The sequence below is a fragment of the Oxyura jamaicensis genome, chromosome 14, assembly GCF_011077185.1.
Source record: "Oxyura jamaicensis isolate SHBP4307 breed ruddy duck chromosome 14, BPBGC_Ojam_1.0, whole genome shotgun sequence".
In the NCBI taxonomy this organism is placed as follows: Eukaryota; Metazoa; Chordata; class Aves; order Anseriformes; family Anatidae; genus Oxyura; species Oxyura jamaicensis.
Window position 1 is genome coordinate 11,459,249 of NC_048906.1, and position 13,031 is coordinate 11,472,279.

The 13,031-nt window shown below is 44.3% G+C and overlaps 1 protein-coding gene across 5 annotated transcripts in view; it reads right to left on the reverse strand.

Moving 5' to 3' along the window:
* Positions 1–2,035: 2,035 nt before the first annotated feature.
* The window catches only part of CREBBP (CREB binding protein), a 79,390-nt gene continuing 68,394 nt past the window's right edge, over positions 2,036–13,031 (reverse strand). For all 5 annotated transcript variants that reach the window (XM_035339459.1, XM_035339458.1, XM_035339455.1 and 2 more), the window contains 5 exons: positions 12,726–12,891; positions 11,092–11,259; positions 7,430–7,591; positions 6,894–7,175; positions 2,036–5,268 (listed from right to left, as the gene is read on the reverse strand). In XM_035339459.1, coding sequence (XP_035195350.1) covers positions 3,097–5,268; positions 6,894–7,175; positions 7,430–7,591; positions 11,092–11,259; positions 12,726–12,891 — 2,950 coding nt within the window. In that variant the 3' untranslated portion in view covers positions 2,036–3,096. The remainder of the gene's footprint in view (positions 5,269–6,893; positions 7,176–7,429; positions 7,592–11,091; positions 11,260–12,725; positions 12,892–13,031) is intronic.

Below are 13,031 nucleotides of genomic sequence, written 5' to 3' on the forward strand. Positions count from 1 at the left end.
GGGGGGGGGGCCCTCAGCTGCCGCATGTGCAGCAAGAAACACGCTGACAGCCTCTCGCTGGAGTGGTGCTGGCACCAGGACAGCCAGCAGCAGAAAGCAGAGCGCAGTGAAAGCTGGAGACAAAGAGCAGCAGAGAAGCAAGGTGCTGCAGCTCAGCATTCAGGTGTGAGCACCTTCTTCCCCTCCAGAATTGAGCCATTTGTTCTCAAGGGGGGAAGGTCTCAGCCCCCACCTCCAGCGGTGAAGATCCTGCACCAGTCTCCAGCATGTTCTTCCACTGTAAATTCTCGTGTTCCTCAGGTGCTGTTCCTAATCGCCAGTACCACCCCCAGAGAACACAGGCAAGGACCTGAAATACCAGACATCCATCCAGACTTCAAATATGCTGAGCTTCGTATCAACATTCAAAGGAAACTGGACGAAACCCTCGCTCTGGGGCTGCAGGGGCTGTACTCCAAACCCAGCCTCTGCTTGCATTTCACTTCAGCTTTGCTTCACTTCTCTCCCTAAAATACCCGCTCCTATCTGAAGCAGTTGCTCCAGCGATATGGGATTATCCTGTCTAAATCCATCCCTTGCTAGGTGCCCTCAGCATATGCTAGGTTGTACTTAGAAAAATTCCAGCAATTGCTTCCCACCAGGTCTCTTTTCACTCTTCCCCACGAAGCAGAACCCAAGCGAGCTGCAGCCCGGCAGCCACGCAGCTCTCTGCTCCGTACAAGACCCAGCTTATTCAAAGGGGGAAGCCGTGCCAACATTTTCTTAAAATGGATGCTACTTAAAGGTCTTAACGAGATCGGGTGCGGTTATCTTAACCTCAGGCATCAGGCTCTGCCGATCCTAGTGGGCACCAGCCAACTGGAAGCATCCTTCAATCCAAGCAGTTTTACCAGCTTTTATTAGAAACACCAGCACATTTCAAGTTTCCTCTTTTTGATCACAAATATAGTATTTTTCCTCTTTTTAAGTACACAGCATGAGACACAGCATCAGGGCTTTCCATCTTTTTTACAGCAATTTCTTTTGGACAAGCTTTGGGTTAGTGTTCACTGACCTCACCCCAGCCCCCAATTTTGACATCTTGAATTGCTGAAGACAGTTGCATGGGCAGATGAATCCAAGGGTGGTGCAAAAGGTACAATAGATAAAGGTTGGCAAGAAAAGTTTAAGCAGAGACTCTATAGTTAAGAACGGAGTAGCGCTGCAGCGCAATACTGTTTTCAGAGCACGGGGACCAAAGTTCTCCTTTCAAGAGAGAAACCACGCGCTCTTCTCGCCCCGTCCTCCCCCAGCCCCGCTCCTACAAACGCAAGGCTGGATGGAGGGAGCGCTAACCCAAGGTGAGAAGCTCCCCCCGGAGCACGAGCAGGCTGCCGGGCGCTGCTGGGGTTGCTGCGAATCCCAGGTGAGTTGCATGTAATCGAGAAGCCTCAGGTCTGAGTGACGGCATTTTAGGCTAGTTGTGGTTTTAGCTCACACCTACGCTGGGAACGTTTCCCTGGATTTTAACTTGGAGAAAGTAATTCAGTGGGAGGAGAAGGGGCAAGTATCCCAGGAACATGAGGGCAGGATATTAAAGGGAACATGTACATGATTTGTTATTTTTTATTCCACAGAAAACCCTCAAATCTAGACTCAGAGTTAACAGCAGAAAAATAGTGTTAAAGTCAATAGGTTCATATTTTACTGTAGACTAAATAAATTAGCCTAGAATTAACTCAATACTCTCTATTTTCCTTTCATTGGTGATCCTTCTCTAAATTAATGCAGATTTTAAAAAGCAACGGCTATTAATAATTTATTCCAGTTAACCCTTATGGATGAACACCTGTAAGTATTAAATGTATGGGAACCATTCCCCTCTCCTCTCCCTCCCCGAAAAGGAAACAATCACTAAAGGGCGTTGTAAAACAGACATGCTACCTACAATACTCCACGGATCGTGCCACTCCTACCGATGCCTCTGGCTGCTCTGTGTAATGAGTGAATATTCATAGCCATGTCTTACAAAGAACATGATCAAAAAATATATAAATAAATAAAAACCTTAAACATTCTTACATGGATTTTTAAAGAACAGAATACATGTTAAAAACTTCAGTAATTTATATCAATTTTAAGCAATACTTTATATACAATGGAAAAAAGACATGCATAGTCCAAATACAATGTTGAAAACAGCATTTTCATAACAAAAAACCCAAACACTAAGTGTTAATACCATGTACATGAATTCAAGAAGGACCACCCTTTTTTTCTGTTGCACACAGTTTATTTAACAATATGATATTATAAGTAAGAAATGAGTTTTTCTTTTTTACCATTCTATACAGTGATTGAATCTTCTTGGATTTTCTTATTTATAGTAATTATAGCGCTTGCATGATTTACACTAGAATTGCTTTTCCTCGTTTCAAGTTTCACATAGAAGAAAGAAAGAAAAGAATGCTTCTTCTCTATTCAAATCAGCACGGTCTAAGAGTGATCATCCCTATTTTCATCTAAAACCAGTTTTATCAGAGAAACAAAGCAACAATTTCTACATCTGCAAGACAAAGATTTTGGCATTGGCCAATGTGTGTTTTTGTGTGCAAGAGTCAATTCCTATCTTTCCAGGGGTAATACTTCAAACGCCTGCAGAGTTCACTATAGAAAAAAAAATCTTCCCGCAACGTGTCAAAGTTATCGGGATACATTATAATGTTGCATTATTTCAGGAAACAGTTTCTGAATATTATTTTTCTTCTTTTAAACGCAAATGTTTAAAGTCTTGAAAATACAAATAAAAAATATGAATATAATGAACTTGTTTTCCCCGTTAAAAAAAAGGTATGAGTCAACAGCAACAAAAAAATAAAAACCAAAAAAACCCACAAAAGAGACCAGATATTTTAACTGCCTGGCTTTAACAAAAAAATATATTCTTTGTATTGTTTTTTTTTTTTTTTTTTTTTTTTTTAAACAGCAATTCATTCTTCCACGTGTAGGAAGCAGCAGTTCCATCTAGGATTCAAAACAACCCAGATGCCTGAATTTTCAGTACAAAATGTCCCAAGAACACGAAAGGAAAAAAAAAAAAGTGATGCTCCCATAATGCTACAAACCCTCCACAAATTTTTCTAACGTGTCCCCGGTGGTATCACCGACCAGAGACAACTCGTTAGACAACGCACTCCTGTTCGGGGTGTTTAGTTGTGGAAGCATTGCACTCTGTTCTGGGTTGCCCAAGTGTCCCTGATCCATGGAGCTAGCCATAGTAACTGCGAGTCCTGGGTGGGGGGAACCAGTCTGGGGAGAGACGTGGTGCGGTGACGGCTGGGGCTGTATCCGCGGTGAAGGGCTGGAATGTGGCGGCTGGGACTGGGGACGGGGAGACTGAACGGGCGCTGGGGACCGCACCTGGTTGCTGAGGGAGGTGGCGATCTGCTGGCCAGGGAGATGAGACGCCTGCGGTTGTCCTGAGAGCATGTGCTGCTGTGGGCTCATGGGGTTGGGCTGGCCCGGGGACCCTATCTGCTGCTTCATCTGCTGCTGCTGCAGGATCCTCTGCTGCAGTGCTTGCTGAATGTTGGGAGTGCCGTCTGCCCCCATGCCGGGCTGGCCCATCTGGTTCAGCTGTCCCATCTGAGCCATCTGTCCCATGGACCCCCCCTGTATGGATATGTGCTGCTGCATCCGCTGCTGCTGCATGGCCTGAGGGTAACCTCCCGGTCCTTGAGGCTGCTGGAACTGGCTATGTCCTGCCATCCCTCCTGCCATGCCAGCCCCTCCTTGCTGTTGCTGCTGTTGCTGCTGCTGCTGCTGCAGTAATTGCCTCCTCAGTATCTCTCTGTACTGCGGACTCATGTTTGCCATGCTAGGGTTGTGGCCGGGGTTCATAATGTTTATCGCTTGTCCCTGGGGATTCATAGCTCCTATCCCTTGCTGCTGGGGAGGAACGCTCGGTCTCTGCACTCCCGCTTGCATCGCGTTCATGTTCTGCAATCCTGCTTGAGCGTGCATGCCCGGCTGTTGCATGCCGGTCTGCGGCTGCTGCATCCCAGGCTGGGGCTGTATGCCTGCTTGCGGCTGCATCCCGGGCTGGTTAGCCACGTATTTGGCTGTTCTTTGCTTTATAAAAGCTGCCATAAGCTGAGGGTTGGATTTAAGGATGTTAAGAACCTGCTGCTGTTGCTGCGGAGAACTCGGTGATTTCAAGGTCCTCAGTAAGTCCTGAAGTGCGTTCGGGGGGATGCTCCGTGGCGGCTGTTGCACGCCTGGCATCCTGGGCCCAGCCACTGCTTGTGGTGTTGCCATGGGCATAACTGGTCTCGCCATTCCTGGCTGCATTGGTTGCTGCTGCGGCATCGGAGGCGACTGCCACTGCCCAGGCTGCATGTTGGACATCACCGGGCCACTTACAGGGTTTGGCCGGGGTACATTCATGCTGACTTGCTGCATCTGGTTCACTGAACCCACCGTCGGGTTTACTAGTCCCGGGCGACCAGGAGGCAAACCATTGTTAATGTTGTTGACCCTGTAGAGTTGCTGCTGCTGCTGGGCAGCTTCTCTCTCGATCTGCCGAGCTGCTTCCACCGCGGCTGGCGGAGGCTGGGCCGGAGGTGGAGGTGCGGAAACCGGGTTTGCGGGTTTTCCTGCTGAAACAGTAGTGGGGGGCTGAGTTCTTGACACACTGGGGAAGCCAGCCGGTGACATACTTACAGGGGAAGGCTGGGGCTGGGGAGGAGGCTGCGGTGTTTGCGGTGTACTTGGCTGCTGTGTAGGGGTACCAGGCGTTGCTGAGGTAGGAGAAGGCAAACTTTGCTGAGGCACGTTTCGGGTGTTCATGGTAGCCATCCTTCTGCGCATGAGCTGAGCCTGCTGCAGGCGATGCTGGATCTGCTGCTGTCGAAGCTTGTGTTTGATATTGAGACAGAATGGCACAGGGCATTTGTTCTCTTGGCAGTGTTTGGCATGGTAGCAGCAAAGAGCTATGAGCTGTTTGCACACTGGACAGCCACCGTTGGTCTTGCGCTTGCAACCCTTGGTGTGCTGGACAACCCGTTTCATCTTCTGGCAGGATGGCAATGAGCAGTTTGCATTGCGGCACTGACAGGCGTGGACAAGGGACTGAATGCAGCGCTGGATGCTCAGTCGTCGTGACTCCTGGGGGCTCTTGGACTGCTGCTCTCCTTGGCTGTTGCTCTCATCATCCAGACCCAGGCCCCACTTAACCATCTTGTGGTCATGGCTCTTAGTGTTGTAGCAGTTAATGCAGAGGTCGTAGTCCTGAAAGCAAAGAAAATCCAGGGTTCAGTTGTCTGTAAAGCACCAACTGCGGCAGTAAAAGAGGAGACCAAGAGTGCTGCTAGGTGAGCAACATGACCCTGACGTGGAAGCACACTTTGGCTTTCAGTGGGTACAAACAACAGCCGAACAACAGCAAGACAACCGCCACGCGCTGTGAACAGCTGCCACTTTCAATACACTCCTGGTACACTGAGGTAGAGAAGTGCCACACAGCCTCCAGGACAGTGGGATTGGACCTCTGGGGCCGGGGGTTTTGGGCAGCAGAAGGCAGAAGCCCCATCAGCTGCCTCAGCAAAGTGAGCCTGCAGTCACAGGTCTCGACTGTTGTGGGTGGTAACACAAATGGGCTGTCATTGTCTCTTCATTTTTCTTATACAGCAGTCATGTGCCTCCCTACCTTTTGAGGATGGTAACTTTACTTCACTGTGGTGTCTACTGGGCTACCTACACAAGGAGAGCTGACACCTCCAAACAGTACAAACCTACCTAAGTGCTTAAAAACCACAGCTTTGCTCTCCATTTTAGTATTCTTTGTGTGATTACTGACAAATAATTTGTAACCTGAAATGTATTTTTTAATCTCTAAGAAGTGCAGGTTTCATGCCAAGACAGACACTTATCTGAAAACCTGCTCAAACACCCACATTTTCACTGCCCTGTGCTATTTTTTTTTCCTGGAGAAAGGTCACTCTCTCATACAGAAGTACCCAGAAGAAACTTCAAGGCCCCACTTCCTTCCACCACTTAATTCCCCTAGTGTGTACGATCCGTTTCCTGCAGTCTTGCCTCAATGCTTTCCTCAAAGGGATTAATTAAGGTTGTTCCACCACAAACCTGGCAATAACTTGCAGTGTAAAAACTAGGTTGCACTTATTCAAATTTTTTTTTGTTGTTGTTGTTCAGCTACAGCCAGAGGTCATCACAAGCCCTCTAGAGGCTATCTTCCCCTCAAGTCCATCTGTCTAACTCCGTGTGTAATTGCTCTCTAACAGAGTTCATTGGAAGTGATCTATCCTGTAATAGGACCAGACATTACAAGTATTGAGCCAGGTTAGGAAGCAATTATTTGGGCTGATCTGAAGGGCAAGCAACCTCCAATGCTGGGCAGAAGAGACAGCGATAGAGAGCTGTGGTAGCCTCCTCACCCGGCTTCACAGCAGCCCGGGCACGCACCTGGCTGCACTCATTACAGCACCAAGTACCAGGTACAAAGCAGAGCTAACCTCTCTCGTGGACATCCATTTCAAGGGGATGAGCTAGTGTCCGCAGATTCCTACTACTCTGGCAGTGTCACACCCTACCACCTCATCCTGAAATTCCCTAAAGTTAAGTAAAAGCTGCTCTATGCAGAGGAGCTAACTGACACAGCCATAGCGGAATAACTCAGCTGTTGCCATTCCAGAGTATCTCAGGTTTCCACGTAGAGAATCTAAAGGCGCTTATTCTAGAAGGGAGACCCCACTGTTGCAGTCAGATTCCCTTAAGGCTTAGCATTCCTTACATCAGGATATGCTTAATTCGGAAGAACTTGAGGCAATATTCAAAAGCAAAAACAAAACAAAAGAAAACAAGCTTGGTTGAAGTGTCGGGTGGTACACACGTACCTCACAGACAGTGCAATGCCACCTTGTTTCCACATGATGTTTGCACTCATTGCACGTGTAGACAAAGCGATCCTGCCCTTGAGTATGTAGTTCTACCAGCATGCAGAGCGTGGACCACTTGGATCGGCGTAGTGAGGAGAACTCCCAGTGCTTATCTCTGGCCAAGGTGAGGAAGGCGTCTCGCCCGTCCATCAGATCACAGCTAAGTAATGGATCAGGGTCCACAATGGGAGGCAGAGTGTTAATTACAGGCCCAGCATGTAAATGAATCACGAAAAAGACCTGCAGATAAACACGGAAAAAAAGCCAAAAACGTTAGATAATCCTGCAGGAAAAGCTCACGTTCTGTTGCAGTAATGTCATGCTGCAAATGTTATTTAGTTGATTTAGTTTATGGTAATCTCTTCAATATGTTGTTACATAACTGAAAAAACTCAGCATAACCAAAAGCTTTACTCTTCCTGATTTTTCAGTTCTATCATCATGCCTCGATTTACGGGAATAAAATCTCTTTACACAGCACATTTTGACAGTACCTCTTTATGCTTCTCCATGGTGGCATACAACTTCTGAGACAGATCATTGGACACATTTGGCATGCTGGGTTTCTTCTTGTTAGCTCTGCTGATGCTACTCTTATTCTTGTTGGTTTTTTTGTTGTTCTTTTTCTTGGCATTTTTGCTGTCACCTTGGCTTCCCTGCAATAAATGCATAGGAAATGTGTTAAACTTTATAGAGCTCTCTCCCATTCACTGCAGCTGAAAGTGAAACACTTCTGCTGTCAATAATAGAACTTTGCTCCAGTGCCTGCAAGTCAGCCATACTGTGTTAAATATATCCTATCCTCCAGGAAAAACAAGAAGTCAAACCAGCAAGCAAGAAGTTTCAAATGTTGTTTAAAAATAGTTCATTTTTTTTCAACTATGCAGATACATTAAATAATTTTCAGGTTAGTTTTTTCCTTCTCAAACATCATACTTCAGCTTCCGTTGCTTGTTTTTCAAAATCCTGAAGACATTTGATAATAAAATGAGTCACAAATAAAATGGACTTAAAAAAATTCTACAAGAGTAGATTTTGCTTTGTTGTGCATTTAGGACTTCACACACTTGCTCGAGTTCTAATTACTTTAATCAACAAATCTAAGGCTAATGCATAGATAAGGACACGTAGGATTCAAAACTAACAAAACACATTTTTCCCAATCCTGAAGACTTGTTACTGCATCTGTAACTCCAAAAAATATCAAGCCCTTAAAACCTTCAGTTGTGTACAATTACAACATAGACCACAGTGAATGTATTCTGAATGCTGAGTAAAAAAAGCAAATGATGCTATTTAGATGACCTGCGAAAACAGAAACAGTTTTACATTTCTAATAACCCTTAAAACAAAAACAAGCGAAAAACAAACAAACTCCAAAACACAAACTCCCAGCAGGGAGCACACCACCCAATAAAAATCCCCCGACCACTACGATGTTGGGCTGCAGAATGCAAAAATAAGCTACTGAAATCCTCTGATACAGATACATGCAACAGTTTCTTTCACGAACACTATGTACAGGCAAACAGGTTTTATTTGCAAGCACATTTGTTCAAACAAAACAAAAACATTCCAACTGAAGAAGCAGTTCTACATGTAGACCATATGCCTCATTGCTGTCTCCCATTCCGTTCACTGGGCCTAGACGGGAATTCCCTGTCGAACCTTGTTTTTTTCAGTAACTAATTTTATTGACTTTCTGACCAAACCTGTTTGGAAATTAAAACTATACTAAGGGCAAGCCAGACTGAGCTCTAAGTGATTTGCAAGTATTTGGAATTGAATTCAGTGTATTCCTAGGACTTTCTTTCCCAAAGTTTTCTACTGCCCCAATGGCGTTATGGCACGTCTTCCCCTTGCCTATTCATTCTGGAGGACCAACACAGGTTTTGAAATTTGAACTCCAAGGGAAAAAGTAGATTGAAACTTAGCCGATGGTGTAATTCCATTTCCTTTCTACTACATCTTTAAGTTATACATGGTCAATCACACAAAACTATTCCAAACGTTCTAAGATTGGTTTTGTACTCTTTCATCTTGACACCGTTTAACAGATTCAGTCAGGTTTGCCAGAGACACCAATGGCATGGTTACTCACTGAACCTTGCCTTTACAGAACCTTTTCCACGAACTCCTGAATATTTACCACCTCTTTAGAATCTCTTCTCAACTGATGCTTGGGGCACCCTTTCAAACAAATTCTCCTCCTTCCCAGGGTGAGCTTCAACATCCTAGAAGCTTCCTCCTATTCCTCCTAAAAATCAGCAAACCACATCCCCAAAGTCATTTCTCATTGTCCCAGTACAGTTAAGGACTGAATTTCATACTATATGACCATCTCTGGACTGCAGTAGAAATGTTTGCATCCCTTCAATCTATAGCCAGCTTCCTTGGGAAGTTTGTAGACACAGAGGAGAAAACGAGCTCTATGGTAGTAATGGTAGGAAAATGCAGGCCGGTACCGTGACCTCTGATCCCTAATGTTACTTTTGCTTTTTCTATTTTGTTCTGATCCTGTGTTTCGTTCCACAGAACACCACTTCAGACAGGACAGCAGTCACACAGCTGACTTCTCCATGTTTTCAGGATGCCTGCAGAGCTGGGGCACTATACTGTTGAACTACACTTGACTTAAATTTTCTCTCCAGGTACGTGAAGTGTTTTTGTGATGTTCTTGTCATAAACAGGTTCTGTACAATTGCAATACAAGGCAAACTGCTCAATTGTTTCTACATGTGGAGATCCCCCATTACTGGGCACACTTTCCTACACGAAATGATGCAAGTTCTGGTGACTGCACTGGACAAGTCCTCACGCTTTCATTTGACTCTTTTTCCTGAGCCAAGGGGCAAAGACCACGCTGCTTCAATTTTTATTGCATTTCTGGTTAACATCCTGAGCAAGCTGGATGCAGATTTTGTTCCCACCACACTCCAAGCAACAACAGTGGCATTAAGTGGAACATACGGATTTTAACAGTCATGGCTCTTCTCTTCTCACTTTAAGTAAACTCATGAGTTTAACAACGGTTCTGGGAATTTTAAAGCACCTTTTTTTCCCCCCTCTCGGATGCACATGTTTACCCTGGCGTTTTCAGAATGGCAGGCTACAAGGGCAGGCTATGATTTATTGGAAGTGATACTGTTAACAAAAGAACACTGCAACATAAATTTCAAGCCTTGCCTTTCAGTTACTTTTATGCTGCTATGTTTGTTGAAATATTTCAAATTTTAAAATTACATTCAGAATGAAAAAGGTGAAAGCCATTAACTTTACAGTTCCATAAAAACAGCAGCAAACTATATCAGCTTTGAAGGAGCCGGTAAGGTTTAATAGATGGAACTTTCTGACATAAATGAAATTGCTCCACATCAATCACACGTAACACATACTGTATGCAAATTGTCACAGCATCTAAGCTGAATGCAGTTTCTCCCCAGTTAAAGCTTCTGGTTCCACCTTGATCCTGACTTCAGATTTTCCTACTGTATTTATTTTCAAAATACCTTGCTGTAAATCACAAGGGAAAAGGACAGTATAAAAGCACTACAACCATTTGGTTACGGATACAAACCAGACAAATATAAAATAATGACATTCTGGCTGGGAGTTTTTTTTTTTTTTTAATTATTCACACAAAGAACGCTGGTGAAGGAACACCACCATCAGAATCAAAATTTCTCACCACTGTAAAGCTTGTAACAGTTGGGAACTGAAATTCAGAAGCATTAATTGCAAGTGACTGCAAGTATCTTTGATTAAATAAAGGCAAAATTTAATTCAGCTCTGAAAAATACAGCATCTTTCAAAACACAAACACCTTTGCAAAGGTGTGAACCAGAAGCTCCGCTGAATGACTGCAAGCCAATGTAGCAATCACGATGCAATCCGAAAGTAGCTTAAGACATTTCCCTGAAAACAGAAATGCTGAACTACATAACTGACTTCTAACTCTGTTAATGAAGTAACGAGCCATCAGTATATTTCTTACCTGAGAAGAACATCAGAAATGCAGATAAAAGGAACCCCGACTTAAGATTTGATGTGAATGACCTTTTTCCTAGCTTACAGGCTGTGAACTCTTTAATTTACCGAAGTGTTAACTGTCAGCTTTGTGATCCAGAAGCACATACAACACGTCAAGCTAACTCACCTCTGTTGTTTCACTAGCTGCAGTGCTTTCTTCCTTCTTCCTTTCCTCTTCCTCTTGCTCCAACTCTTTAATGCTTTCCTCCAGCACATTGGGCCAGAAATCACCTTCAAAGTATGGCAGCTCCTTGGCACTTGTCAGCCTGTCCTCAGTTGCTTGTTTGAAGATGTCCTGTTAAGTGACACAATACCAAGAACAAACAAATGAAGACCACTGAGAGCGATGGGAGAACCAGAGAGGCAATCCATGCCACACTGAGAGCTGTGCTTCGCTCACGGCCCATGGCCCACTCCTTGCAGGCCTTTTTTTCTGAGAACAGCACAAAGATCTGGTGTGGTAGAAGTGTTAACAGCTCACTCCCTACTTCAGCTTTGAAAGAGAGCTGCTGAGGCTCTCCTGAACCTCCATCTCACAACGGGTGCGTGATGGTACAGACAGAGATAATCCTGGAAAAGGTAACAAAGCCCTCCCTGCTAAGTACACCAATTAAAAATCAAGCCCCGCCACTGAGCTTTTCCTACACCGCTTCTGAACAAGAGCAGAAGCGACAGCAAGTGCGTCTCATCCAATCCTTTCCCTGACAAGTCTGAAAGTCTGTGAGCTCTTCATCTAGGAACCCGCTACTGGGTCCTATCAAGACCAGCTTATTGGCAAAGAAAGAGAGATTCTAGCTCTTTGCTACTCCACATCAGATGACACAGTTTGATCTATGCTGTTCTGTTCCACACATTTAGTAACTGTCATTTACGATCAAAACATCAATTATTTTTCCTGCACTACCACTACCATTAAGAAATTCATGTAAATTTTAGCATGTGTTTGGAGTGGCAAATGCTACCTTTTCCACGCTTAACTTACTGCCTCGGGTACACGTGTGGTTACAAAAGCCTTCTTTTTTCTTCAAGTGAAGAAGCCATTTTTATAAGCAGGTGGTTTTTTTTTTAATTTATTTTTATTTCATACTAGTGAGGTCCCGTATTCCACCCGATCCTCTGAAATCATCACTGACAAACAGCTTCTACCCTCCCTCAGCACAAGCTCATACTGATGACCCTGTCCTTTTAACCAGTCCGTACAGTACGGGAAAATCCACTTGCTTTTGCTCATTCCTCTTTCCCTTAAGCACCTGAGTAGGGGTGCCACGGGTGCACTTTAGGAATGCCTGCAGCATTTCTTACAGAGTCGACTGAAGAACATGAACTGTACAATTCACAAGCTCAGTCAAGAAAGCAAACAGAGACAGCACATGACCTTCGGTGATGCACAGCTTCACCAAATGATTCCGCGCCCCCCCCCCCCCAAAAAAAAAAAACATTAAGAAGAAATGCTAAAGGACTACACTGCCCCACATTTCCCAGAGAACACTGTTGCTCAAAAGCTTTTAAGAAGATACACCTCTTGGTTCTAAATCGTGTAGCGTTTTTGTTCAAAGTGTTAATAAGGCAGAAGCCAACCGTAAGGAGTTTCCAATCTAAAAGGCAGAACTTCAGAAAATTTAAGGAAACGAAGACACTATCTAGCTGAGAATAAAACCACTCATACAACACTACCACAGTTTTACATCTTATGAGGCAATACTAGTTATCTTCAAATAAAAAGCCCATAAAAATTAATTCAGCAAATAAACAGTAGCAAACCTTGTAGTCATGAATGATTCTCTCAGCAAATGCCTTGTCCAGCATCTTCTTATACCATTCTTGTAAGCGTTTGGGTTTGGGTATTTTCTGATCAGGTGGATGGCAATGAAAAATATAGTCATCTCCTTCACTTGGAGGACAGGCCCAGATGTGTCCTGTCACATACCTGCAATTTACACACACACAAATAAAGAACCTTAACAATACTGATTACCATCTTTAAATTAACTTAGACAGCCAGAATGAAAGAAAGAATCCTAATGACAGAAAAACAACCTTACTGACAAAATCCAAACTCTCTCCCCA